Source organism: Ornithodoros turicata, unplaced genomic scaffold (genome assembly GCF_037126465.1).
Source record: "Ornithodoros turicata isolate Travis unplaced genomic scaffold, ASM3712646v1 ctg00000843.1, whole genome shotgun sequence".
NCBI classification, from domain to species: domain Eukaryota; kingdom Metazoa; phylum Arthropoda; class Arachnida; order Ixodida; family Argasidae; genus Ornithodoros; species Ornithodoros turicata.
This window is the reverse complement of record NW_026999404.1, coordinates 459,923-485,879: the sequence shown is the minus strand read 5'-3', so window position 1 is coordinate 485,879 and position 25,957 is coordinate 459,923. Positions and strand designations below refer to the sequence as shown.

At 44.5% G+C, this 25,957-nt stretch overlaps 1 protein-coding gene across 5 annotated transcripts in view; it reads left to right on the top strand.

The window, feature by feature from the left end:
- Positions 1-25,928, top strand: part of LOC135375259 (ral GTPase-activating protein subunit alpha-1-like) — a 37,375-nt gene extending 11,447 nt beyond the window's left edge. For 2 of the 5 annotated variants that reach the window (XM_064608001.1, XM_064607997.1), the window contains exons 13-44: positions 246-319; positions 398-509; positions 994-1,116; positions 1,195-1,525; positions 2,349-2,486; positions 2,561-2,632; positions 3,021-3,107; positions 4,198-4,350; positions 4,432-4,455; positions 7,668-7,855; positions 7,915-8,013; positions 8,104-8,259; positions 8,332-8,463; positions 11,487-11,612; positions 11,708-11,875; positions 12,648-12,758; positions 13,862-13,930; positions 14,321-14,431; positions 14,502-14,759; positions 16,399-16,605; positions 16,718-16,865; positions 18,001-18,206; positions 18,272-18,453; positions 19,341-19,448; positions 19,525-19,596; positions 19,677-19,800; positions 20,822-20,977; positions 21,045-21,203; positions 21,265-21,392; positions 23,035-23,165; positions 23,227-23,412; positions 24,632-25,928. In XM_064608001.1, the coding sequence (XP_064464071.1) occupies positions 246-319; positions 398-509; positions 994-1,116; positions 1,195-1,525; positions 2,349-2,486; positions 2,561-2,632; positions 3,021-3,107; positions 4,198-4,350; positions 4,432-4,455; positions 7,668-7,855; positions 7,915-8,013; positions 8,104-8,259; positions 8,332-8,463; positions 11,487-11,612; positions 11,708-11,875; positions 12,648-12,758; positions 13,862-13,930; positions 14,321-14,431; positions 14,502-14,759; positions 16,399-16,605; positions 16,718-16,865; positions 18,001-18,206; positions 18,272-18,453; positions 19,341-19,448; positions 19,525-19,596; positions 19,677-19,800; positions 20,822-20,977; positions 21,045-21,203; positions 21,265-21,392; positions 23,035-23,165; positions 23,227-23,412; positions 24,632-24,690 (4,398 nt within the window). In that variant the 3' untranslated portion in view covers positions 24,691-25,928. The remainder of the gene's footprint in view (positions 1-245; positions 320-397; positions 510-993; positions 1,117-1,194; positions 1,526-2,348; positions 2,487-2,560; positions 2,633-3,020; positions 3,108-4,197; positions 4,351-4,431; positions 4,456-7,667; positions 7,856-7,914; positions 8,014-8,103; positions 8,260-8,331; positions 8,464-11,486; positions 11,613-11,707; positions 11,876-12,647; positions 12,759-13,861; positions 13,931-14,320; positions 14,432-14,501; positions 14,760-16,398; positions 16,606-16,717; positions 16,866-18,000; positions 18,207-18,271; positions 18,454-19,340; positions 19,449-19,524; positions 19,597-19,676; positions 19,801-20,821; positions 20,978-21,044; positions 21,204-21,264; positions 21,393-23,034; positions 23,166-23,226; positions 23,413-24,631) is intronic. The other 3 variants (XM_064607998.1, XM_064608000.1, XM_064607999.1) reach the window with 3 other exon arrangements.
- The last annotated feature ends 29 nt before the right edge of the window (positions 25,929-25,957 follow it).

The window sequence follows — 25,957 nt, the reverse complement described above, 5'->3', positions numbered from 1 at the left end:
GTCTTCGGACTGCTTTCCCAGTTATTCAACTGGAGCAAAGTTGTTCCCCAGACCATATTGTTGACAGCTGTCACTACACCTTTTGACCTAGATAGAAATAAGGACACTGACACAAAAGGCAAAAATCTGTCACTCTACTGAGTGACATGGTCATAAATATTGATTACATGCAGGACCTACTTGCTGCAGTGCCATTGTAGAAGAGTGACCTTGCGAGGTATTCATCTTTGTTCATGCTCTTCTAGGTTGAGTTGTGCAAACGTGTCATGAACATCTACCGGTACATGGTGATGAAACAGCATATGGAAAAAAATACCTGGTGGGTGCAGCCTTCGGGCAACCCCCGTGTAAATCCTGCATATTTATTATCGCAAGCTGATTTTTGTGTCATGTGCAGGGAGCAGTTGCTGTTGGTGCTCTTGCGTGTGACATCGCTGGTATTGAAGACAAGCCCTCCAACACGGAAAGATGAAGTGCTGGGAGGCAGGCTGGCTCCTGCACTCTTCCAGGTATGCAAGACTTGCAGCTTGATGTATGCCGCTCCAGTTCATTGGGATATTATTGAGTGGTAGAGCCTGAAGCTTTAGGGTTTACCGAATTTGCACCCTGAATTGAAGGTTGCCTCTTTAGGGTAAAACCCGATTTTTACCCGACAAATTGCCCTCACTGAGACGTCTGTAGGGATGCACACTAACTTGTTCAGCAGAAAACGCAGTTACATCACCGTTTGTACCAAACCATTAGTACCAGTACTGTTAGTTTGAGTAACTGAGCCCGATTTTTTTCCGAATATAACATACTGAAAGTTTTTCCACCCGAATTTTGCACGAATTTGGAGAACATGTTTATTTAGCCAATTTGTACCCCCCTTCTCCCCCAGAATTTAGAAAAAAAATATTTCCCGAAAACTTCAGGCTCCATTGGTAGGTCAACGGACATTTACTCAAACATGTCCTAAAGAAGCCAAGTTAATCCACGCACCTATTGTTGCAGACACTCATCGTGACTTGGATAAAAGCCAATTTGCACGCAACCATTTCCCTGGAGTTATGGGATGGATTCCTCAACGTTCTCTCGTCCCTCACGCAGTGGGAGGAGCTTATTCGCGAGTGGGCTGTATGCATTTCTATATTCTTATGCTGTACTAATTTCTGCTCAAAAACCATCTAAAATGTCCTTTCTCTCTGTTTTTAGAAAACTATGGAAACTCTCACTCGCATTCTAGCGCAACACGTGTACCGCCTCAACTTGGGAGACCTGCCGCTGCAGCGTGAGCAACAGCACAGGCGGAGACGAGGATTAAAGCAGCATCCTCGAGCGGCAGACGCGTCGCGTGGCAACGTGGCTGGAACCAGCTCGTCTTCAACGAATCGAAATGCTGCGTCGAGGACGACGTCTTCCCACACTTCTTCCCTGGCTGGCTCCAGGGAAGAGGAAAGAGGCGGAAGTCAGGAAGGCGGAAATGTTCCACCGTCTCCGCGGTTGAGGAGTGGAAGTCTCGGGCAGAGAAGCAACAGGACTGAAGGTTAGAACAGCGCCTTACTGCCTGCACTAAACGGGGGACGGAGCAAAAGTGCTCGATGGGCTGTGATGATGATGGTGGTGATGTGGCCTCTCCAAGTGAATCGTATATGTCATGTTTTAACATGTTATGTTTGTTGGAATGTCGCTAAATTAGTATGTGCAGATGATGACATCGAGAGTTTGATGTGCTGGTGCTCCCAGAATACTGCAGAAATGCTGATTCTAATTTGTGGTTTGCTAAAATTAATTTTAATTAATATTATGACAGTTAGATTCAAAATAGAAATTTTAATAGCATGTTTCAATTTTGCACAACGTCGATTTTTAAATGTGTATTTCAAACACATGGGCCCATCTCCCAAACTGCCTGTAGGAGCTGTAACCATTTTCAATGTCGGGAACCTCTGTCGTTTTAGCTTTGGCTTATCAATCTGTCTTAAAGTTAGAAGATTCGAGATGAGTTTTGTCACACAGTGATGCACAACAGCGAACGTTAAGATGAAACATGGGAAATATATGCCCTGCAGAGCCGAAACACATAAACTAGCGTGCTGAAAAGATGATGATCGAGGTAGTTCTGCACGCAGAGATATTGTTGGCAAATATTATGTCGTGCACACGCAGCATCAGCTTGTAGAGGAACAACATCCCCTTAACAAGTGAATCCTTTTGACAAACATTGTTTCCAACATCTAACGTCCACAGTTGTGCAGGAACTCGTGAGTCAAGCAGGGGTTTGCATAATAGAAAAGAAGTAGAAGACTTAACCGCGTGTGCCAGGTTCTACTAGGTTCTACATACTGGGTTCTACTTTGCACCTCTAGACGATGACCGTAGTTCCGAGCAGGCAAGATGCAGCAGCGGAGATGGTTCCCTGCCTCCCCACCATGCTGAAATGTTCTCGGAGAAGCATCCGCCCGTTACACGTTGCTATTCGGACGGTCATCTTCTTCTGCACAAGGGTAGGCGGACATTGATTTGCCTAAGCTGCCACATGTCTGGAGCTTTTTCTTGGAGACTCTCTTCTTTCTTGCAGTGGAGAGGCTGCGCCGAATGCGACGTGCAGGAACTCCCGTGTGCACTCAGGACCGGTTTGATATTGCATCTGGTTAGTGTGCTCTCATTATGCATTGATGATGATACTGATAGCGATGTTGATAATGATGTTGATACTGTCGAGGAAGGTGCAGAACGTTTACCTCGAACGTCGTCGTCAAAGTCTGAAACATGCTGCATGTCCTGTTTCTCTTATTGTTTTTTTGTTTTGTTTTTCTTGGTGCACGAATACCGTAATTGTTTCTGCCAACGACATTTTGGCTACTTTGTTAGTTTTCTTCCGAATGTTTCGTATCTTTCAGGTGGGTGGGTGGTTTGTTATGGAAGTGACCTGTAATGTTGCGTGCAAGTGCCTTGCCTGTCAGGAGCTGTGTTCGTTCGCATGTCTTGTCGATGTTGAGTTCACCTTCTTTTTGATTTTTCGCTTCCGTTCCCCGCAGTGTCGTCCGACACAAACGGTCAGCACGACGTCCGCCCGTCGTGCCCGATCACGAAGAGCAGATCCCTGGATTATTTAACTATTAGAGGTAAAGTACAGCTGCGGGTTGCAAACCATGCTGTTTCTCATTTGCTATTTGTTCTGCTAACCTCTTAACTGGCATTGCTGTGATTTAGTGTTAAAGGAGCAAGGAAGTGAGATTTATGGTCGCATTCTTATACGATCCTTGGCTCGACACTCCGCCTCGGCTCCAGTGAGTAGAGGAAAGAAGTGCCCCTCCACTTGGGGAGCCATTAGGCTTCAAGGAATCGGAGGTGTTTTGTGTCGGGGAGTCAATTTTTGAAGCACAAAACTGGTCTTGAGGAGCAGCTACGAGTGGAGGGTTGAGTCGAGGACCGTTTAAGAATACAGTCCTTAGAGTTTGCTCGATACCGTGCTTCGTTCATCCAGCATTCTATCAAGAGCCACCATGCACAACATTCTCGCCGTACGATATCTCATCACTGCGCAGCCAAATTTACAAAAAAACCCTGAAGAGGAAGCCATGAGCGGTTCGTCGCGACCTTGGAGGCATGGCTTGATCTCTTGGCGTGACATAATCACGTCCGTGTGACTTAGCATCGTTGTGGCAAGCAGCTGCTAGGCCTCAATTCATGCCGAAATAATTCGTCTGCTACACGGCACGGCCGTCAATCTCACTCGTTCTCTTACGGGTTCACTGAAGGAGGGGAAGGGGATTCTTGAGGGAGTGCAAATCAAAGACATCTCTCTCTCGCGCTAAGAGTCAACAATGATCATCGTTCTCGTTGAGGAGCGTGTGTTTACTTGTTGCACAATATGCCGCGGCCAAAAAGGGAATATTTGTGGAGGGGGGCCTTCGCTGCTCCTTTAAGTTGTTGATAATGCAGTCTGAACAATATGTATTGTACATCAAACAGTGGTGTACAATGCAGCTTTTGTGTGCTGGCCTACGTTTCGTACTTGAGAATCCCAGAACAATCTTGGCCAGTACTTCTGAGACCCCGCTACACCATGAACACTTTCTGCACGTGCTTGAGCCCTCATGGAGCTTCTTTGTATTAGTACACGCATCTGTAATCGTTCCACGTGAGAGTGTTGTCAAAAAAGTTCTCACCATCGGAGTCTGAATCTGCGCCTTTGATCTCTCGCTCACGTAGTGGATTCTCCCTGTATGTCTCACGGCTCCGAGTACAGGAGCCGGTCGCCGTCTCCGACTCCCTCGAGTGGTCTCGAGAGTACAAGCATTAAGGATTCGCCCATTCAGATTGACGTGCTGGTTGCCAGCAGTGAAGGTACCTGTAACTCGGGAGGTAGGTACTTTATTGTGTCTTCTTAGTGTGTAAGTGTTCTGGGTTTTCATAAATGTGAGTCCTTCTCTATTACGATGTCAGGTCTGTCAGAACGGAAGCGAAGAGGTAGGTGATGCTGCAGAGCATGTTTTGTTGACGTGTCGCAAACTCGTGATTCCTTAGTAGCATTTATATTGCAGTTGTATCTGAAAAATTGTTCTTAGTGTCGATGTTTAGTGAGATGTTATTGATGGTTCAAGTTTTCTTGGCTGTGATTTATGATTTCGGATTACATCCTTCAGCCACAATTTTATGCGATGAAAAAGAAAAAATTTTTGCAGTTCATAAATACACTAGATTCAACGAAATACGTTCATAGGGCATTGTGTTTTAGGGTTAGGTAAAACCCATTTTTATGCCCCCCCCCCCCCCCCAATCTTTATCTCCGTCACTTTGGGTAAAACCGAAAAAACACTGAAAGCTAACTTGGTAATGTGCCAGTTCGGTCACCAATATGGCCAGTGGAGAACACTAAACATAGCCCATTCAGCATGGCTGTTCCACATCTTGTGTTTATCTACAATGCGAGAATCTCTGTCTTTATTTTCCGCCAGTAAATTTTCCGCTAGTAAATTTTCCGCCAGTGCTTGGCCACCAGATATCACACGATTGTACTCCGTTTAACGGCCTCTGAAATAAAACCTGATTTTTACCCCAATTTTTGAAAAGCATAAAACCCGAAAACACGAGGCGCTATACGTTCACAACTACTACAGCCGGTGTTGCTTCTCAGTTTTGTTACGAAACTTCGAGCAGAGGTCACATGTAGGTATCACATGAAGGCCCACCTTTCACTTTTTCAGCTCTTTCGCGTTTGTGTGGTGCAAGATTTTTGTTCTCGATCTTGTTCTTATTCTATCACACATAGGCAGATTTTGGCACTAGGATATACTTGTCTATACATTGCCATTATGTGCAGCTGCTATCATAATTCACGCAGTTCTCCTACATTGATGCGTGACACACTCAGGTATGTGACGTGGTCTTCGACTCATCGTGAATCGCCAACTTATGCTCAGATCCTAGTGTCTCCCGAAGTTCATGCGAGTATGTCCGATTGTGAGCGAGATTGTGTGTGTGGATGATTTGGCATCATTGTGTATTTGTGACAGTGTTGTACCCATTACCGAAACATGGTATCGCGATACCGATACTCGTTACTTGAGTAAAAAGTATCGAAAAATACCAATATCGATAATTCTTTTTTAAAGTAACGGAGTACCGCTACCGTTACTGAAAACCAGTTATGCGATACTTTGCCCGATACTTTTGTTGAAAATATGAAGTTGATGCAACATAGAAATCTCGCTTACGTGAACACCCCATTTGTATAATAGCAAATTGGGAGAAGACATTTTTGCACTAAAAGGATGGCATATTTAGCTGGGACACTTTGCTTGACTTTCATCAATAGCTGGTTCTCAAAGTCTTCTTCTGCCAGCCTAGCAGGCTGTGGTCTCTCCGGCAGCTGACAGAGGCCGATATGACAATTACGATAGTGTCAGGCCCACACATAGGGTTGCCACCAGGCCGGTATTATACCGGCACGGCCGGTTATTTGCTCGCTCTGCCGGTTGCCGGTAGGAAGGTGATACCGGCAGCCTTTTGCCGGTATTTGTGGCTCAAGACCTTTCATAGGGGCTTTTGCGAGCTTTTCCCTTCAACATTCCACTACAGCTTGAATAAATCTGGACCGGCCTCGGTGGCTCAGTCGGTAGCGTGTTCGCCTTCTGATCCCGAGATCGCGGGTTCGAACCCGGCCGAGGACGCCAACAACTTGGTGGCAGGGTACAAGTTGCTTAGACACGCCGTCTTCCGCGAGGGACGTTAAATACGGGGTGCCGTGTGATGAGCTTTCATCGCACGTTAAAGAACCCTCAGGTGGGCAAAAGCAATCCACAGACCGACCGCTGTGGCGTCGCTCATGATCTCAGTTGTCTCGCGACGTAAACACCCAATTATTATTATTATTATTGAATAAACCTGGAGCACAGACCCAACTCCGCACAGTCACCAGTTGTTTCCTTAGTTGCTCATTATTATTATTATTATTAATACACAAAGAGGCACGTCTCCTCGTATTGTCTTGAGCTCTCTCTTTCTCTCTCATGTCTTCTGTGTGTACTCTTCCACCCCTCACCCACTTCCCTTTCCGGCGAGCCTTTCCTCCTTTACCTCTATTCCACCTCCTCTTCATCAGCCGGCATTTTTCACTACGAAAGGTGGCAACCCTACCCACACATGCCGTGGAGTCCAATGACAAAGGAAACATATCCGAAGCTACAACACCACAGTACATATGTGAGCGTGACTCAGTCCGACACGGCAGCTTAGCAGTGGAATCCAGAGTGCACTGTCGTTCGTTGACCTCAACTCTCTTGTTGAGCGTAGCATGGCTATTTACTCCAGGTTTGAAGAAAAAAGTTCACATGTGTTTAGTATAATTCCCGTTATGGAGCACGTTCAAGCGCTAGGCGGACCAGTGACAATGAATAAGAGTAAGAAATATGGTCAATGAGGAAAAGGTGGAGCACTAAAAAAAGTATCGGTATCGGTAACGATGCGGAGATCGCGTTACCGTAAATTTGTACCGGAAATACTTTTCCGATACAGATTTAAGGTATCGTGATCCGCGCTCCGATACTGAAAAAAGTATTGATTACTGTAACGGCATTACTTGTAACAGCGTTACGTACAACACTGATTTGTGATCAGGCTGCGCTTGTGTCAACACACTGAAGGCAAATCCACAGAAGACATAGTATTTGGCATGTTGCCATTTTCTCTATAGCCATATCTCTCACAATGTGTCAGTACACACTTGTTTTCTCAAGCTGATGAGAGAATATGACGACTTGATGGTGCATACATAGGGCCCTGTGCTTTAGAGTAAAACTCGTTTTCACCCCCGATTTGCATCGCCATCACTTGGGGTAAACCCCCCCCCCCCCCCAAAACAAAAAGAACTTGGCCCAGTGCCAATTCAGCCACCAATATGGAGAACGCTAAGCATTGAACACTCTGCACGGCTGATCTGCATCTCATGTTCATCTAAAATGCGTGAATAACTTTTTTTTTCTGCCCGGAGCTCTACCTTTCCACTTCATATCACCCGATTTTGCCCTGTTTTACGGCTCATGAAATAAAACCCAAGTTTTACCCTCAGACTAAAAACAAAAAAAAAACATAAAACCCAAAAACACAGGACCCTATAGCATACAGCATATATTCTTGCACACCATCGCATTGTGAGAAGCTCCATAATTCAACTCATTCAGCAGATGGTGGGACAGACAGGCACAGTGTCTTGGCTGGCGGGACAGTGAAGGGATGGCTTCCGGAAGTGGCCGTTGCAATATGGCGCCGCATGCTGGGCTCTATGGGTGACGTCAACAACATTCACAGCCCCGCTATTCACGCACAGGTCATGGAACATCTCATTGCCCTCTCCGAGACTTTAGTCAAGGTGGGCTTTGTGTGCAGGAAGTGAATATCTTGCGGAGCTTCGACATTGGGTCTTTGCAGATGAGGGAGAACCTCGGAGTAACTGAAGATAACATGACGACGCCCGACCCTCCTGCACTGATTCCACCTTTACTTCTGATTGCACCGTGGTTATTCGAGGTGAATGTTAGGAGCTGGAGAATTTTTTTTTTTTACCTCCGCATCATGCTTGTCTTGCATACATGCAATATTGGTGTTTGGTTTTTTTAGGCAACCAGCCTGGCTGACTCGTACGAGCGAGGTCGCCTCCTGGCCCTGCGACTGCTATGCTGGCTAACAGTTAGAAGACACGACTATCCATTGTCATTCGACTACCTGGCTCGATTTTATAAAATAGTTCATTCGTTTCTGCTGACAGAAGATCAGGCAAGTGTTACGCTCGCTGCTTTGTGCCACACAGATGAACGACATTCACGATTGAACTGTCACTCATTGCAGAAGGCAGTGAATGCCATTGTAAAGTACTGCGGGTCCAAGCTATTTTCGTGTGGCCTTCCGGGACACACCATTTTGTTTCTCGACCTTATTCGGGGAGCAGGTACCGTCGTCTGCTCTGCAGGAATGAAAGGAGTGAGTGCTTGCATAATGAAAACATTCAATTCATCGAGATAGAGTAACTCTGTAACTACCTGTGTTTCGACCACTTAATTTAAATTGTTTTCCCTGTAGCTAACCATACTGTTAGGCATAAGTGGGGTCTGGCCAGCTCTGCATAACAGGTCCAGTGCATCCATAAGAGTGTCATAGCTCTGTGAAAGCCTCGTTACCATTACCCAATTTCTTTATATTAAAATTTCACACTTATACCATTATGCGAGGGTTACCAAAGGAAACTTCTTACAGAGAGATGACATTGTGCACTTCTCATAGAGAGGTGCTACTGATCCAATTGACAGGTTGGTCCTACTGACAAATCTCGGTGAATTAACCTTCATCCATCTCAATACTCACTACAACAATGTCACTCGCATTTCAACACTCAAACAGTTCAGCAGTCAACACCAAAAATGTACAGTAAAACCCTGTTAATTCGAATCTGACGGGACTCACGAAAATGTCAGAATTATCCGAATGTCGAATTATTGAATGTACCACAATAACAAAGGGTGTACAGTGAAACCCGCGTATAACGATATTGACTGTAATCGCGAATTCCATCGTTATACAGTGTACATCGTTAAACGAGGGCTGACCTATATAGCGCGTCCCCGAAAAGTCGCCTGTAATCGCGAATTCCATCGTTATACAGTGTACATCGTTAAACGAGGGCTGACCTATATAGCGCGTCCCCGAAAAGTCGCGCGGCACGCCGCGTGTAGCAAAAGAAAAAGAAACAGATGCTTAAGAAACGCGAAGCTGTGTGACATCGCACTGGCTTGGGAAAACAGCGATCAGAACTCGTGGAGGGAGCCAGGGAACACAGCAGGACAACTTCTGACAACACTACACGTCACCATTCCGCAAGTCGGCTTCACCTAACTCCTGCGTGCTTTAGGAGAAGCTCGCTTTAGAACACTGTCGCGCGACAGGTGGAAAGCACGTGCTAGGCCTTTCGAATCATCTCGCGAATTTGAGCAGCATTGGTCAAATACGGAGACACAAAAGCGTTACCACCTACCTCTTTCACTGACAGTATTGGAAAATGAACAGTCTCTGTCCATTTTCTTGCCTCAATTTTTATTTTGGTATAATTCCTTTGATGTGAATTTCGGGTGATACGAATTTTTTCCGCTACCCTGTGAGATTCGTATCATCGAGATTCTACTGTATCTTATCGCGGCGAAAATCGCCGCGAGGTTACGCGCACGGGACAGCGTCCAACATCGTTATACGAGTACTCAGAACTGCGGTCTCCATCGCTATACGCGGGTCGTTTCCCCATAGAACCAATGTATATTTTGACGGTAAAATCATGAACCATCGTTTTACGAGGGATATCGTTATACGCGCTATCGCTATCTGCGGGTTTTACTGTACTTGCCATTATGAATACACTTTTATTTAAGAAAAACTGTCAGGGTATGATAGTTTGCTTCTGCAAGCTCATTTGCGCCGTTAGAAGTTTTCGTAGCGTGGTTAGGTGCTCCACCACACTTGCACCACCAGAAGCGTTCAAGCACAAGTAATCCAAAACTGCAAGTGCTTCTGCAACGACAGTAGCTCCTCACATTCGTAGTCCGGCGATAGTCTTCTCAGCAGTTGCAAGGACATTGCCCACAATTTCATCTTCGCTCAAACTGCTAGCAACAGAAACACCATCGTCAATTATAACGTAGTCCTCAAGTTGCGCCTCAGAAGGCAGGAGACCATGGGAGTGGCTGTTGTCCTCTTCAGTGGTCGTGTACCCCAATACAGACAGAGCTCCTCGATCGCGTAAAAACCACAAAGGCGACAGCAGTTCGCGATTTCTTCGCAGTCGATTACGGAGTCACTGTCGCAGCTTGGCATGCAACGCAGAAACACAAGAGTGTTAGACGCGTGGTTGCTTGACAACGGATGCTTTAAGGGAGAAAGACGACCATGGCACTGATAATCATAGCGATGCTATGATGTACTTCTTAGCTCTAGAGTGGCACTACACTTTGCCTTCTTTGTCCATGTGATCGTTCTGGTGCACGCTGTTAGCGGAGGTTCGCCGCGATGTCGTATGTCGTGCCATACGAATTATGCGATGGGCACGTGACTATCTTCCAAATTAAAGAGTGTTAATTATCCGAATTTCTGAATTAACGGGGATCAAATTATCGAGGTTTTACTGGGTACAGGGTGGATTTAGTAAAGGTTACACATTTTGATTGCATTGTAAAAGTAGATGATGACATTTCTGGCGCTTCAAACTTTGCAGTCTGATAGTCATTTGCCTGAGGTTTTATCAATATTTTTTTCAAATGCTGTCACTTTGTAGAAAAAAAGTGAGAAGCAAAGCAAATTCTCACCCCATGCATTTCCTATGGCCCATACCGCCGGCAAACCGCCATGTTTTCTTCTGTCTGCTTCACGTTCACATTCCCACGTATAGGTGGCGCTGCATCGAAACCCTGCATCTCCTCCATCTGGTTGTTGGTTGTTCCGTAGGTCTTGGTTTTGCTTCGTCTCCAAGCAGCGCCACCTATACGTGGTGATGTGAACATGAAGCAGACAGAGGAAAAAATGGCGGTTTGCGGGCGGTTTAGGCCATAGGAAATGCATGGGATGAGAATTTGCTTTGCTTCTCACTTTTTTTCTACAAAGTGATAGCACTTGAAAAAAAAATGTGGATAAAACTTCAGGCGAATGACTATCAGTCTGCAACGCTTGAAGTGCCAGAGATGCTATCTTGTATATTTATGACTCGATCGAAATGTGTAACCTTTCCTAAATTCACCTTGTAGTTATGCTCATCAAGTTTTGCCAGGAGGACCAAGCTGTAGGGCAATGCAAATATTCAAACCATTTGAATACCGAAGCAAATAATTGCATACTATTCGATTTGAATTCCAAATCTCAGAGTCTGCCCCCCCCAGGACCAAAATGTAGACGCTGGCCCTGCTACCAAGCTGCATTAATTTTGTTTATACCATGTGCACGAAATGACATTGCATGATTGATTTCAGATGCCCAGGGTTGAGGCGGTCACACTCTTGGGAAGCTTACTTTGTTTTCCAAATGTTTACAAAGAGGTTAAAGTTCTCCAGCCAGATGCCGAAAATTTAACGTTGCTACCATTTACTGAAGCAAAGGTGAATTAAACCGTTATTCGGCTTTTGCAGAATCGGTAATTAATTTGCCCGAACTTCAAATTAACTAAAATTCAACTTACCATTCCGCCCTGAAGGAGCATGTGGCCACTCTTCTCCTTCGTGCTGGCATGAGTGATCCTGATTGTGCGGCACGATGTGTAGCCATCAGCTCGCTCGCAATCATGGTCTACGAAGAGCTTGCTCACAACACTGGGTTTCATAAAATTCCGGAGGCAGTTGGTGTTCTTCTCATTTCCATTAAGGTGAGGATGTTTATAAAAGGTAAGAAGTCTTAGTCTGCTGTACTGATGCATATATGCTGAGACTAAGCCGGGAGAACCTATGAAGTATTTTAAATTTATGTTAAATTTGTATGAAATACCTATATATATAATGCATATAAAATATGAAATGCATATTTTTCTGCTTCTTTGCACTTCTGCGTGCAGTTCAGCCTTGAAATATTTGTCCAGAATAATTGCCCGTTCATCCCATAGTAGAAATTGTGCTGGGGGTGTCATTGAATTAAATGTTGTTCTACTTTTATTTTTTACGTCCAGGATTTCCATGTTGTAACATGGACTCGGAGAGGTTAGCTTTCTTTGGTTAAAATCTCATAGATACAGGCATGCTGGTGGAGGAACGCCATATAGTGAAGAAGACTGAGCGTGAGTGAAAAACAGAGGGGACACAAACACAACAGCTCGAAAAGCTGTGTTTTGAGCTGTCGCATTCGTGTCCCCTCCGTGTTTTTTCGCCCACGCTCAGGCTTCTTCACTATATGGCCTTCTTACGGTACTTTACGTAATTGAACGATCACTCCTTGCTTTGTTGATGTCTATTAAGTACTGCATGAAGAAGATGTGATTGTGTGACATAATTCTACAAGCATACATTTTGTTCTGTTGTGTTAAGCATTCTAATGTGTAATAACGTTGGCGAAATTATGTAAAGTTGCGGCACATGCAAGTTCCCTCATGTTAGCCTTCAGTTTAATACATTTATCTGTGACATATAACACATTATAATTTGCAGCACACCAGTCACAAGGTCGCACAAGTGGCTAGTGACATGCTTCGTTTGCTGTGTGACCATGCTGCCTACCTGTCAGATAATATGAGTGACATTCCTGTTATTATAATTGAGGTGAGTGCACTAAAACTTACAGGTAGGCTGAACCAGAATTGTCAAGCTCACATATCTATAGAATCTACCGAGCATGTCCCTGTTGTATTTTTGATCTTGTTCCGTGCCTGGCCAGCTCAGTCGGTAGAGCGCGAGACTCATCATCTCGGGGTGGTCATGGGTTTGGGCCCCACGTTGTGCACCAATTTGTGAGATTATCCGTCAACCAACCTGTCCCAGGCCCCAACCACAGCTCAAGGAACACTGGCAACACAAGTCTAATCGCAAAGCAACATTTGTTGACCACCTACATGCTTAACTTCAACCAAGGAAGGTCCTCTGCGTCTCCAAATCCCAGGAAAGAAAGGCCACGTCTCATTCAGCACGTCCCGTCTTGTTCCAACCACGACCTACTAGATTATAACGACCATGTCATAGGCACCCCTTTCCTGTGCCGCGGTGGCGCTACTCGTCGGCCCTGTTACTGCTTCCTCAACTTCTACAATACTTTGTACTTCACCTTACCTTAGTATTTTTGTACAGCGGTGGATGTCCCACGGAAGACGTTTCATTCTAAAGTTGATTATCATCATCATTCTATGCGGTTTCGTAGGAGCTGTTGCTGTCGTCTGCTACGGTAGTCGTACGTCTGATTCTGCACGTTGAAAATTCAAATTTTCATTGTCCAATCATGATGTAGATCTCGCGGGCCGATGAGTAGCGCCCCTAGCGGATTGTGGGGACGGGCTCCTCATAGGGGTTGCCGATTATGACATGGTAGTTATAATCTAGTAGATCGTGGTTCCAACCAAGCACAAGCACCCTGGCTCGTGCCCCTTATCGTGCCCACTGCCCGCCAAAAAACCACTACCACACTTCGTCTTTCACTGCAGACGACAGTCGATGCCCCACTTGTTCTGTCATGAACCTGTTGCCATTACACAAGTGGTAGGCATGAAAAAAACGAAGTTGCACATTGAGGATAGAAATGTAAAATTGACACATTCCTGACAATGTGTGAAGCCCACAGCTGGGAAACCCATTTAATTCATGATCACATTGGTATCCTGTCTCATTAATGCCTGCGGCGGTAATACACACATCATTGTTCTCCCGTACTGTAGGTGGTGTCTTCCACGTTGTATTCACTTTTGCCGAGCAACAGTGGTGACGTCAAAGAAGACAACAGAAAAGTGAGTGCCTTGGTTAGCGATCTCGGAATTAATGGACCTGTGTTGCGGAATACGCGTAGCTGTACTTGAAGGCATTGTGTGGCGCCGAGTCTTCGTTGGTTGATTGACTACTGAATTTACTCACATAATTAATGCTCACCTAACTAGGGTCCTCAAATGTTTATTTTGCAGACCTCTCTCTATGCTACATTGCTCTCACTTTCTACAAATTTTTAGGTCTGTTTAGGTCAGAAAAGGTGATGAATTGAAAAAATAAAAAAAATTGTTTACATTGAGAAATTTCTTAAAACAGTAGTCAAGTAGGATAGTCAAGTAGTAAAAGTATGTTGTGAAGTTTCTCACTGTCGCATGTATTGCAAATTGTGTTTACAATTGAATTTGTTACTGCAGGTTGTGCTTTCACTATTGTTCTGTCTGGCTGACTGGGTTATGAATTTATCGCTGGATATGCTAACCAAGCCAAACAGCAATGGCACTACACCATTGCTATCAGTGCTGAATGTGAGTCGAGTTACTTTGAAAAACCATTGTGAACAGCATTTCCACACACAGTAAACCCGTTGTCCTCTAGGTCCTGGACCATGCTCTCATGGGCAATGGTGCGGATGTCTATTGTGATGTGTCTTCTCTGCTGTCTGAACTGTGCCCACTGGGCATTGTGGGAATGGAACCCGAGCCCGAAAAGCTAGCAGACGACGTGAAGAGCCAAGGAAGCAGCACAATGACGTCTGGGGGAAGGATAGCCCGCTCCATGGCCAGCTTTGTACCACCAGCTGTACTGCAGAACGATCTCCGTAGAACTGGAAACGTCAAGCTTGCTGCAAGAATGGTAGTTGCATTCTTTTTTTTTTCTTTTATTCTGTCAGTTTTGTTTTGTGTATGTAGAGTAAAGAACATAGTTATAGAGATGCTGACAGACACTGGGTGCGTTCGAATAGCCTGAGATGCGCCACCACATGCCTTACACTGGAAGTGCCGCCATAATGATGCGTCATCTGAATTCTGCACAGGTGCACATGTGCAGCCTTGCATCCTTGCACCTGTGCATACTTAAAAAAAATTTTTAATTAACAAAACAAGTAAACAATTCATTAAACAATGAAAGTAAGGCCAAATAGTGTGCGTGTTGAACTAAGAGAAATTCTTGTCGTCTGCTGTTACGTCCGATTCCATTCGCGTGCCTCTTGCTATGCACCCTTTGGAGTCTATTAAATGTACGTTGCAGATGATGTCTTATGGAGCTTGCTGTATCCTTCAGAACAGCGTGTTTTTTTAGGAATGTTTGATGTAGTGTTATAGAATCATGTAAGGATTTCAATCGTTCTAGGACATTTTTGTGAGTTTAACCCAATCAGTCGCGACAGCAATGCTCGACACAACTGCTGACACTTACACAGCTTTACGTGCCACGATGGAAGAAAATTTAACGGTTTTATTTTTAATTTTAAATTAATTAAACGATTTTAATTTTATGAAATGACAGGATTTTATGAAATTTTTTAAAGCTGCACGGCGCAAGTTGGTAAGCGATACCGGGAGAATACTGCAACATTTTTTTCCTTGTTTTCTCTTGCTCGTGGAGTACCGCAGATTTTTAAATCCCACTTCGCGCAAATGTTAATGTTTCACCGCGGAAAGCTAGGGACTTTAGCTATACAGGGTGTCTCTTTTTAGGTGCCACAGATTTTTTATTAAAAATCTATGAGAGCCCCAGATATGCCGTTTGGGCATCTAACATACCTGGCCTGGCGGACATCTTTCCTAGCCGGTCGCATCAGTGTTCGATGACCAATTAACTAAAATCCGATAATTAACTTATAATTATAAGGCCTTGATGTCACGTGCGTAAGAGTTGTTACAGCCTTTGGCCCCCGAAAGAAAAATGGGAACGTCCCTTCTGGCACAACTTGAGCGCACAGATTCGGTGGCGGCTCATTAGCATAGCAAATAAAATCTGCGCGTATCTTGAAGCACGGAAATATTTCAAAATCGCTGAAAGCTGGACTAGCTTTCGACTACGACGGTCTTTAATCCTGACATCTCAGTTTTTCCTAAAACTTGTTAATTAATAAGTTAACTATTGGGTTTTAATTAATTAATCATCGAACACTGATGCGACCGGCTAGGAAAGATGTCCTTCAGGCCAGGTATGTTAGACACCCAAACGGCATATCTGGGGCTCTCACAGATTTTTAATAAAAAAATAATAATAATAATAAAAAAATAATAAAAAATTTGTGGCACCTAAAGAAAGACACCCAGTATAGTTAATGAAACACACAGAAATTTCAATGAGTGACGAGTTTTCGGTCACAATCTGCACAGAAGATGACCTCTCGTTTTGTTTCACTTTCTTTGCAAAAAAATTAACGTTCTCTACACATGATTGATTGCTTCTGGTTCCTTGATTTGCTCAGCAAGTTCTATGGCATGATTAATTGCTCATGGTTCCATGATTTGCTCCATAGGTTCTGTGCCACCTATTGCATCAGCTGGGACATTTTCCCATGGGAGGGCTGGGAGCGGCACAATTAACCAGTCTCGTAGCAGAGCATGATGACGTTCCCATGCTGCACGATCGAGAACTCTGCAAGGAGATTTTCACTTCTCCAAACATTCAGATGTTTGTGCTCAACAATTCTGCCATTATGTCCCTCGTTGAAGTGCCTTCACAGGTAATCTATTTTACTTTTGTTCCTGCTGGCTGTGTTGTGGCATTGTAGTTGGAGCCCAAAGCTCGAGGCAGGAATCAGAAAATGTCGTACCAAAGGCAGTCACGTATCCTAGGAAGCCCCTGGAGGAGGAACAACCGTCGGACTCGCGACAGGAAAGTCTCAAGTCCGGATCATTGTCCGGGACCTGAGCGGGAGATTTGCCTGGGATTGCCTTACGCTGTACGGACCGAATGGATGCCGTGCGGGATCGTTTCCTCCAGGTAAGAAAATCTGTCTTGCTAGCTGTACAATTTTTATATATATTGTTGTTATATATACAGGGTGTCCCAGCTAAGTGTATACAGATTTTTGAAAAATATATATAACACTTTTTCCAAGATGAAATCAATTGCAATATAGCATATGCTGAAGGGCACTCCCTAGGAGGTCATTAGCAAAGTCCAAAGGCAATGTTTTAACTTTCATTAATTAACTTGTTAATTATAAAAGCTACAAAGTTGTCCCAATGAGAACATCTGTTCCTTTCGGTCACCTGATATCGTAGCCGTTTCCAGAACAAAAATCTGTTCGATAGATCGCCTGCAAAAAATTCGTGAAGGAATGCCATTTTTTTTCTTTATTTTGTTAATTGCGCTTCTTAGAAGACGCGTCTTTCCTTCGTCCCCAATGTGAGAGGGAGAAAGAGCACACTATCGCCTCTCGCGTCCTGGAAAAAGATTAAAAGGAAACAGAACATGCGACCCAAAATAAGGCCAGTTCCGATAGAGTCACCCGATACATTTGTTTTTGTTTTGTTTCCGCAAGTTAAAGCTCATCTTCGATGCATGAGGCGGCACTGTGCTCTTTCCCTCTCTCACGTTGGGGATGAAGGAAATACGCGTCTGCGAAGATGTGCAATGAACAAAATAAAGAAAAAAATGGCGTTCGTTCATTAATTTTTTGCGGGCGATCTATGGAACGGATTTTTGTTCTGAAAACGGCTGCGATATCAGGTGACCGAAACGAACAGATGTTCTCATTGGGACAACTTTGTAGCTTTTATAATTAACAAGTTAATTAATGAAAGTTAATTAAGACATTGCCTGTGGACTTTGCTAATGACCTCCTAGGGAGTGCCCTTCAGCATATGCTATATTGCAATTGATTTCATCTTGGAAAAGGTGTTATGTATATTTTTTAAATATCTGTATACACTTAGCTGGGACACCCTGTATATAATTGTTATATATTATATATATATATATATATATATATTTTTTTTTTTTTTTTCCACTTGAAAATCTGCTCTTTCCCATGACATAAAATTTTCTTTCTGGATAAAATCCAGAAACACAAGGGCCTAAGTACACACGCAGGATTGTGATTTTGCAAGGACTCTAACAATCTTTTCCGTAGGTCCAGTTCCGGACCCTTGCTTACACTACACCACCCAACGCAGCAGCGGAGGTCGCAACATGCCCTCGGATCGCCGAGACAGGTCGTCCCCTCCGCGAGCATCCCCTTCCCACGATTCTTCTGGCCGAAGAAGTCCCGTTCATCGGCCCCCGGACCTCCTGCCGCTTTTGGAGAACACGCAAGAAAACTATGATAATTTGGACGATGTTAGTTTCGCCTGGTTTGCCTCCAAAGTGCTCCTGCTTTCATATCTGCTTTTCTTTTTTTCTAGCTGCTACAATATGTGGGGCACACAAGCCCAGAGTGTGTCCTGTCTCCAAGCCAGCCCCTAAACTCAGCCGCAAAGGCTGCTCACGAGTTGGCCAGTTTGCATGAGGCAGACACTATACAGCTCCTCATGCAACAGCAGAGTCAAGAACTGAGCCACACAGAACGTTCTGCCTACAGTTCTGAGTGAGCTATCGTATGCTGTTTTTAATGCAGCGTTACGCTATTTGTTTCTAACCTTATGGTCTGTACGGTACAGTAATGTTAGTTTGACATGTCAGTCAGCAGTCATGGAGCTTTAATTATCAAGAAGCAGTCATTAAGCATAATTTTGTGTGTTTGTGCCCAAATCCATGCGACAGTGTGAGAGAGAGAGACGCTACAGAGCTGTACTTGCCCCTTTTTTTAAGACACAAAGGACACTGTAAATGACTTTTTCGTGCTGTTCCTCGTGGATCATTCTACTTCCACTGTACAAATAAACAGTCGTTCACTTCAATTAACTGTGTAAAGGATTCTTAGGCTATTAATAAATAGAGCCTGAAGTTTTCGGGAAATATTTTTTTCTAAATTCGGGGGTAAAAATCGGGTAAATAAACATGTGCACTAAATTCATATGAATTTGGGTGAAAAAACTTCTATTACGCTAAAACCAGGAGAAATCTGGCTCAGTTATTCAAACTAACTGTAGCAGTTTGGTACAAACGGTGATGTAACTGCATTTTTCTGCCAAACAACTAAGTTGGTGCATTCCTACAGACATCCCAGAGAGGGAAATTTGCCTGGTAAAAATCGGGTTTCACCCTAAAGGGGGCAAGCTTCAATTCGGGGTGCAAATTCAGGGAAGAATCGGGTAAAACCCGAAAACTTCAGGCTCTATTAATAAAGGTTTGTACACTATAATGGTTGTGCTCTGATGATGCCTCTCGTAAGTATACAAGTCACAGGAGCACGGACAGTACGAAATTGACATGCACACTAGCTCCTCTGGCTCCTATACTTACTCAATGCATTTATACCAACAGGCCATTTTTCCTGTCTTAGCTGACGATGTCCGCAATTTCTTCATGCAGGATGTTATCCAAAACTACGACACCGCCAAATACCACAGATCCACTTTCACCATTCCAGTACTCCCGTCTTCTGCTAGAGAATTTCAATTTCTTCACATGGGAGAAGAGGTAGACACATTTAATAATTACCCACTATATATTAGTGAAGAAGCAGGAATTAACGACCCTCTATGCTGTTTTGCAGACCAAAGTTCGACCTAGTCAAGAAAAACGAAAAGTTGCTGCGGGAGCTGCGGAATCTCGACAGCCAGGCCTGGTAATTCGGCGCTGCACCGCTGCAGACACGTGAAATGTTCAACGTTATCTAACCACCTGCACCTGTTTGCCTCCTAATAGCCGTGAAACCCACAAGATAGCGGTGATCTATGTGGCTGAAGGGCAGGAAGACAAAAATTCCATATTTATGAATCAGAGTGCAAGCCCAGCATTTGAACAGTTTGTGGCGGGCCTAGGATGGGAGGTGAGACTGGTTTCCTTTCCTCGTAGCAGTGGCGTAGCCACGGGTGAGATTTCTGGATTCCCCCTCCCCCCTCCCCATCCCCCCGAAATCGTACTTTTGGTAGAGCATTTTTGAGAGGGAAACAAGGGTGAAATCCTCCTCCCCCATGTGAAGTCCCCATAGTCTCCCAGCTTCTTCTGACGTGTGCTGTCAGATCAAGCGCTTTTATTGGATGCCAAGAACCGTCTGCTAAGCAGTGAGAGCAAGGCGACTGGTTGACTGTACTCTACTTCGGATGCGGGATGGGTGACACCAAATCCAGCCCCCAAAAAAAAGAAAGAAAAAAGACTGCATGCACTTCACTATTGGGTGGATGATGTGACGTCACCAACTTGCAGCTGATGGGCGACGTTTTGTTTTTACTCACGAGATTGAAAGCTCCCTCGTGCTCCAGGATTGTGCACCGCGGTCGTACTTTTTGTGAGCATATTTGTTCCCAGGACTACCCTTGCGTTTGCTGACCAAGAGTGAAGGAGGCTCCGCCTCCTGGATGCAGGCCAATAGGAGCACGCAGAGGGCAGGCACTTCCCAAGCCTCTGCTCTCGCCTAAGAGGTGGCACAGCATTACCGTTGTTTTGGATGTCGTAAGGCTTCTGCCATGGCGCACCAATCTAACCAACTGCTGAACGAGGCTTAGACAGGTCGGCCAGTTGGTTTGGCTTATAGACAGGTTGGTTGGTTAGACCATAGACCAGTTGGTTAGATTGGTGCGCCATGGCAGAAGCCTTGCGACACGCGAAACAACGGTAACGCTGCGCCATCTCTTAGGCGAGAGCAGAGGCTTGGGAAGTGCCTGCCCTCTGCATCCTCCTATTGGCCGACATCCAGGAGGCGGAGCCTCCCTCGCTCTTGGTCAGCAAACGCAAGGATAGTCGTTCTTAAAATTGTAATCATAATATCTACTGCTCCCAACATGTTTTTTTCTTTTCTTAAACCCTTCCACGGTCTCTTAACATTACTTTTGACGTGGTTTCACATGCAGGTTGATTTGGAGACGCACACAGGATACAATGGTGGCCTGGAGACGAATCGCAGCACGGGAAAGACGGCACCGTACTACGCGGCGTCGTTCCTGGAAGTGCTGTTTCACGTTTCGACACGGATTCCTGCCTTAGAGAAGGATGCCGTAACGAAAAAGGTAACGCTCAGCAGGCTTTTGTTGCCGTTGCTCATTTCTTGCATGTTTACCTACCCTCTCTTTAAAGTTACGGCACTTGGGGAACGATGAGGTGCACATAGTGTGGTCGGAACACACGCGGGACTATCGCCGAGGTATCATCCCGACAGAGTTCTGCGACGTTCTCATCGTCATCTACCCACTAGGGAACTGGCTGTACCGTATCCAAATCAATCCAAAGCCAGAGGTAGCACACTGCGTACTGTGCTGGCAATGTTGCTAAGATTCTTCTCCTCTGGTGGCTGCAGGTACCGTTCTTTGGTCCACTGTTTGACGGCGCCATAGTAGACCACAAAGTCCTGCCTGCATTGGTTCGTGCTACAGCCATAAATGCAGGGAGGGCTGTCAACTCTCTCAAACCTGCCTTCAGGACATAGTATCCTTTACTTTTCAAAGGAACATTTTATTAGCCACAATAATCTGTCAGCATTGTTTCTTCATGGTGTTGATAACAGCCTGTTAGCCTGTTGATAACAGCCTGTTCAGTGTCATAAAACCGTGAGAGCAAGAAGTTCACTTTGCTTACCGTGTGTTCACACAAGTGACATTTCCACGGAATATTCTAGCGGAAGAAAAAGCAAAAAAGCTGCTCAGAGGGCAGAAGTTCCGGTCAGTGCTATACATTGAGTGTTCGCACAGTATATCGGGACCGCACAAATATAGGGAGTGCTGTGTTTTGTCGGGAGTGGCGCTGTCTTTTGCTGTCGTCTGTTGCAGAATATTTTGTGGCTACTCTATTTCTGTTATTCTATCTGATGGCTACAGGATATTCCCCATTGTTAGAAGGAGCATGAAAAGACATGACATTGAACACCCACGCTCACATAGCAACGGAAAGCTATGGTTAAGGCCCTGGGTTTTCCGCGATTCCGTTAAATATCGCGGAATCCTTCGTTTGGCACGGAATTTCACGGAATCCCTTATTTTTAGGGATGTGCGGATATTGAGGTTCTAAAATTCGAATCAAATATCAATCACTCGAATTTCTATTTCATCAATCACTCGAATTTCATTCGCGAAGTGAATAGCCAGTATTCGGATTTCCGAATATCCGACTATTCGCAGAATATGAACGACACCTCCCGAAAGTGGGCTTCACCTGACGCTTCCCTGCATGAGGTGAAGCATGCTTTACGAAATTGCCCATGCTGCAGGACAAACGCAGTCAGATTGTAGTTTAACTTAAGATAACCTTAGCCCGAGTTTATTGTGCATACTTCGCCTCAGGAAGGGACGGCGTCCCTCCCGTGTGCAGTTTAGCAGTGGCAATGAGGGATTTTGATTTGATGTTTGGGAGTTTGTCTTTAAAGACTCTTACCTAATGCCTACAGCATAGAAACAAAAAGGGTGTCCTAAAGACGTAAGTTCCACAGGGAATGTATTGTAAGCTCCTTCCTATAATCTTCCTATAAACTCCATAGATGCCGAAAGACCTCTCAACAGGTATAAAATGATTGCAGGCGACAGACTGCATTCTTTGTCAGAGGAGAACACAAGATATCATGTATGTAATGTTGAGCCACAACAGTGTTTTGAATCCGTAATTTTATAAAATGTTTTTTGTTCCCACATTACCCAAGAAAATGAGGTGTTCCCATTTCAAACAGCCACTGACTGCTTGCCGCAGAAAATTGCGGAATTTACGAGTCTGTGCCGCAGAATTTTGAATTTGCCGCAGCAGAAAACCAGGGGCCTTAGCTATGATGTTTTGCCCATCTTACACTGCTGTATTCTGGGACACGTCATTTAGTATAGTGTTCTCAGTGTAGCCAGAGATGTTGAAGTGCAGTTATGGGACAAGGACACGGCGGAGGATCATACATCACTCTACATGCTCTCTTGACTCTTTCTCACTCCTGGGCTCTACTTGGGTTGACATGATTTGAGTCATGTTGCAGATGGTTTAGGATGCTCCAAGCCGCTATTTTTATCTAATTTGCATATGATCTTTCTGGCAGTCCTGCACAGAGAATACCAACATTAAAACCATTATTTTTCGTGAACCACACTTCCCCCAGTTATGAGCATAGAGCTCAAGCCCTGGAGAACATAGTCCAGAACTACAAAGAGCAAACCACTTTTGAAGACTTCGCTTCCAAGGTGCTGGCCCCAGCTCCAGCTAAGAGTCCGCTTGTGCTTCGAAGATCAGGTGAGATCCGACTCGGCAGATAAAAATGCCGGAGGCTAGAATGGCTTTACTACATCACTAGGGCCCCCTGGGGGATCAGACGGAGGATCTCCACAGATGGGTTCTACCTTGGCGGCTGCATTGTTAGACTGCGACAGTGGGCCGTCGACCGTGCACCACAGAACGAGACCGGTGACAATGTCCGCGTCTGTGGGGGAGCAGGCCTCTTTTCCGCAGCGCAGTGTCTTGGGGACCCCTCCTCTAAAAGGTGAGAACTAAAATTTAAAAAAAAAGGAATTGAAATTTGGAGCATCTTCTACATTATGAGGCTACTAGCATACCTGGGTGCGTTTCCTTGTTCTACACGGGTAACTCAAGGCAACACGTGCTGGGCAAAAAATCAATATGACGTCAATAGCGGGGGTGGTGTCGTAACCAGTTGTAAAACAAATCGACGCTTGTCACTGTTGTGGCGGGTACCTACTCTCGGCAACTCAGCTCGACACGGGCTGTGACGTCACACGTGCTTCAGCCAAAGGGGTCTTCTGACGTGTGTGACAGAACGCCAAAATTTTAGTGTCGCCCAGTTTTTGGTGCATACTAATGTTGCTCAAACGTTTGAGTGCTCCGTGAATTAATTGTCTGTCAAGTTCTGTTGCGTAGATATTTTCGGAAACATGCACGAATTAGTTCAGGTAACTGTTTCTGAATAATGTTACATTGCATGTATTAAGATTAGACCCTGAAGTTTTAGGGTTTAACCCGATTCTTCCCGAAATTTGCACCCCGAATTGAAGGTTGCTCTTTAGGGTGAAACCCGATTTTTACCCGGCAAATTGCCCTCACTGAGAATGTCTGTAGGAATTCACACTAACTTGTTTTTTAGCAAATGCAGTTATTTCACCATTTGTAGTGAACCAGTTGATTAACTAAACCGGATTTCTCCCCAAATTTAGCGTACTGGAAGCTTTTCCACCCGAATTTGCATGAATTTAGGGCACATGCTTATTTACCCGATTTTTTACTCCCCGAATTTAGAAAAAAATATTTCCCGAAAACTTAAGGCTATAATTAAGATGTAATATATCATGGAGATCATTGTGTCGCCATCATTGCGTCTTCCAAAGACCTAAATCTATACAGTCAAACTCCTTTACAATGAAACTCAGGGGACAGCAAAAAAAATTAGCAGTAAAGGTATTTTTGTTAAGAAGGATGTCCATTATTGGACCTATAGGGCTCCAGCGGGACCGCAAAAAAAATTTCTGTAGTGGTATTTTCGTTAAAAAGGTGTTCGCTATAAAGGAGTTTGACTGTATATGAAAGCACTTATAGGTGTCACTATTACCGGAACACTTGTTGCCTGCCACCACTGCTATAGCGGCCAATTTGAGGGTTACACGCTGAATAAGGAGACGCTCCCCCCTGTCTGTAAGAAGAATGCATTTTGTGGTTCAGAAATTTCAAACACATTTCTCTCATGGCAGAGCGTCCCCTGTCCGCATCACGCAGTCAGACGACGACGACATCCTCGATTCCGCATTGACGCCGTTGATTTCGCACCGCATGTGACAGATCGTACCTTCCCACATTTTTTTTATGTCTGGCATTTTTTTAGCCACACCATTGTTACGACGACTAATATTATTGCTGTTATCATTGTTGACACTTGTTGATCGACGGGCTAATCACTGTGTGACGGTTCAACGACACCGCACGGGGGGACCTCCATGCACTAATCCGTTTTTTGTGACGATGAAGGAGACGAGATGATCGTGACTTTTAATTTTTTTTTCTGCTCTCAAATATATTTTGCAAGGTGTAGTATTTATAAAAAGAAACGGTTGATGAATTTCCTTTGTTAGACTTTTTATTGCAGAAGTATACGAGTGCAATCTCACCAGAACTATAAGAGCACCACTCTGGAATGTTAAGCTAGCCGTACCTTTGGATGCTTTCTATGCAGATTGTAGTATTTAGTGAGTGAAGTACAAAACCTTGTTTTCTCGCGTTTTTAACTGTACTTTTTGTCTGCTAGGAGGGGGCACGAAATGATATTTATTTGCACTAAGGGTAACTAGAATCGTGGAATCCACTCGCGAGTAGTAGGAGACACATCGAAGAAACAATTTCGCCGTTGGGAGAAAAAAAACGATGACTGCTTCACTGACTCCGAACCATTTTGAGTTCCTCTGGTGGAGACCTATAACCTTCACAGAAACTAGGATTTTTGTACATACTTATACATATGTATACATAAGTAACTAATTATCAAACAGTGTAAATAACTTAGTTAAGATTTATATGCTGCAGGCACTGTTGCTCGATACACACAGAAGCAAAATATCCTCCGTGCAGCTCAGATGCGTTATTTTTGCGATGCCACGGACATTTGCCATGTATCGTTGAAGGAATTTCGTGTGGGGCCATGCTTGTAAAGCGTATTTCTTGTAAGATATATAAGGTTTCATTTTGCCTACTTGGTCTGGCCATTGCAAAGGTAATGTGGTTATGACTGCACTCTATGACAATGTAAGTTTTTCGCATTGAATTTCTCCATGATAAGCTAAGCAGTGACGGAGGGTAGCCTCACAAGGTTGTCATTTTTACACACACATTGTATAAAGAAACTTGTGCTGTAAATAGCGATATTGTCAAGTTGCGCAGGATTTCAAAAAAAAAAATAAAAACAGCTTCTGTGGAGAATTTTGTGACCAATCGAGCTTGACAGCATCAACGTTTTCTGTAGATGCATTGTGCAATAAAAAAAAGGTTCCCAACGACTGTTTCGTTGTCAGGAATATGTCTTCAAA